The following is a 3,036-nucleotide window of genomic DNA, read 5'->3' as shown; positions in this document are numbered from 1 at the left end:
TCCCTATTCATTTATCAGACTAAACGAACTATTCACCAATAGGATAATTTATTTAAAAATAATAATAATAATAATAATAATTATTATAAGACTGACTTGCCATTGACTAGCAATACCTTAAAAAAAGATCTCTACAATATAAATAAATGTGTACACTACACAAGTTCATCAAAAGAAAAAAAATCCAACAAAATAGCATATTATCAATATATTTGATGATGGTTCCCAAAATAGTTCAATTTCTCATTCTCTTATATCTATTTACGGTTACTTTTGCTTCCAAGGAGGAAGAAATTGCCCTCCTAAAATGGAAAGCAACTTTCAAGAACCAGACTAATTCCTTATTGGCTTCATGGACTCAAAGTTCGAATGCATGCAGGGATTGGTATGGAGTTATGTGCTTAAATGGTAGGGTAAGCAAGTTGGATATTCAAGGTGCTCGTGTCATCAGTACACTCGATGATTTTCCATTTTCGACTCTTCCTTTTCTTGAATATGTTGATCTTAGTGTGAATAATATCTCTGGAACTATCCCACCTGAAATTAGTAATCTCACTAATCTTGTCTATATTGACTTGCACACCAATCTGATTTCAGGCACAATCCCATCACAAATCGGGTCATTAGCCAAGCTCCAGAACATTTACATCTATGACAACCTTTTAAATGGTTCCATTCCTGCTTCATTGAGTAATTTGACCAACTTGTCTATTTTGTTTCTTTATCGGAATAATCTTTCTGACTCGATTCCTACCGAAATAGGTTACTTAAGGTCTCTTACTTCTCTAGATTTGGGTACTAATTCTCTTAATGGTTCTATTCCTACTTCATTGGGAAATTTGACCAGCTTATCTAGTTTATTTCTTAATGGGAATCACCTTTCTGGCTCTATTCCTGCTTCATTGGGGAATTTGACCAGCTTGACCTCTATGTATCTTCGTGAGAATCATCTTTCTAGCTCCATTCCTGAAGAAATAGGTTACCTAAGGAATCTTAGTTATTTGGATTTGTCTACTAATTTTCTTAATGGTTCTATTCCTGCTTCTTTGGGGAATTTGAACAACTTGTATCTTTTGTCTCTGTATGCTAACAACCTTTCTGGTTCGATTCCAAGTGAGTTGGGGAATATAGGAAGACTTGTTACTATGTTTTTGAATATTAATCAACTCATTGGTTCAATTCCAGATTCCTTTGGCAACTTGAGAAACTTGCAATGGATGTATCTCCACAACAACAATCTCACTGAGAAAATTCCTTCATCTTTCTGCAATTTGATGAAATTGGAAGTGGTGTATTTGGGGAGAAACAACTTTAGGGGAGAAATTCCGCAATGTCTAGTTAATATCAGTGGACTCGAGGTATTGAAAATAGAAGATAATAATCTCAGTGAAGATATCCCTTCGTCTATTTGCAATCTAACATCACTAAGGATTTTAGATTTGGGTAGAAACAATTTGAAGGGAGCAATTCCACAATGTTTTGGCAACATGGGTGGTCATCTTGAGGTTTTGGATATCCACCAAAACAATCTTTATGGGACCCTTCCAGAAACTTTTAGCAATGGAAGTGTACTCAGAAACTTAGGCTTGCATAACAATGAATTAGAAGGAAAAATCCCCCGATCTTTAGTCAATTGTAAAAACTTGGAAATTCTTGATTTAGGAGACAATCACTTCAACGACACATTTCCAATATGGTTTGAAACTTTGCCAAATCTGAAAGTTTTAAGCTTGAGATCGAACAAATTACATGGGCCAATTAGAGCTTTAAGTAATGAAGACATGTTTTCTGAGCTTAGAATCATAGATCTCTCTTACAATGCTTTCACAGGAAACTTATCGACTAGTCTGTTTCAAAAATTGAAAGCCATGAGGACAATTGATCAAACAGCGAAGGTACCAACATATCTTGGTAAATCTGGAGAGAGAGATTACAATGATTCTGTAACAGTTTCATTGAAGGGAATGGATTTTGAACTGGATAGAATTTTGACAATTTATGTCAATATTGATCTTTCAAGTAACAACTTTGAAGGGTATATTCCAAGTAATCTCGGAGATCTCATTGCACTTCGGGGTCTAAATTTGTCTCATAATAGATTGCAAGGTAATATACCAACATCACTTGGAAATTTATCTTTTGTTGAATCATTGGATCTTTCGTTTAATCAGCTTTCAGGAGAGATACCACAACAACTTGTTGGTCTTACATTTCTTTCATTCTTAAATCTCTCTCACAATCATCTCCGAGGATGTATTCCTCAAGGACGTCAATTTGCTACATTTGAAAATAATTCATATGAAGGTAATGATGGATTACAAGGATTCCCTATTTCGAAAGGTTGTGGAAGTATTTGGCCGCCAGAGACAAATAATGGCGATTATGAGCCAGATGATGAAGAAAGCAATTCTGAATTTATGAATGATTTTTGGAAAGCTACTCTTATGGGATATGGAAGTGGGCTATGTATTGGAGTATCCATTATATATATCATGATCTCAACTGGAAATATGATATGGCTTGCAAGAATCATTGAAGGGTTGGAGTACAAAATTATTATGCGACAGAGAAAAAGGCAGCAAAGTCAAAGGCACTAAACATTTCAGGTATACAAGCTAAGTGAGTTCTAGTTTGATCTATATGTCTAAATTTTCATGTTAGTTATATCCAAAGCATATTTCTTTTTCCAAAATCAATTGGTAGAAGCAATAAAAATGGATTAAGTTTTTCAAAATAATAGTAGTGAGACTTAACTTCTCTTGGTGTAAAAATAAAAATCAGATAATAAATAAATAAATTCCAACATGCATGCAGGTGCTTGGAGGAACATTTGGTGGAATGCTCAACAGAGATGCAATAATATCATATGTTGCTAGCTTATTAGCTAGTTTTTACTTTTTGGTTTAATTTCTTTTTAAGTTGTATAAGTAAAGCCATTTCTTCTTCCTTTTTCTATTAACTTGGAAAAATGTAATGTTATGTACTTTGATGGTATATCAAGTTTATGTAAGATATTAATGTATTCAATATATGTTG

At 33.8% G+C, this 3,036-nt stretch overlaps 1 protein-coding gene across 1 annotated transcript; it reads left to right on the top strand.

Annotated features, from left to right (window-relative positions):
- Positions 1 to 218: 218 nt before the first annotated feature.
- LOC102590603 (probable leucine-rich repeat receptor-like protein kinase At1g35710) lies at positions 219 to 2,597 on the top strand. The gene has a single exon (XM_015315234.1). The coding sequence runs from the start codon at positions 219 to 221 to the stop codon at positions 2,595 to 2,597; it is 2,379 nt and encodes a 792-aa protein (XP_015170720.1).
- The last annotated feature ends 439 nt before the right edge of the window (positions 2,598 to 3,036 follow it).

Source organism: Solanum tuberosum, unplaced genomic scaffold (genome assembly GCF_000226075.1).
Source record: "Solanum tuberosum cultivar DM 1-3 516 R44 unplaced genomic scaffold, SolTub_3.0 scf00344, whole genome shotgun sequence".
Lineage (NCBI taxonomy): Eukaryota > Viridiplantae > Streptophyta > Magnoliopsida > Solanales > Solanaceae > Solanum > Solanum tuberosum.
Note: the sequence above shows the minus strand (reverse complement) of the source record. Positions and strands in the feature narration are given on the sequence as shown.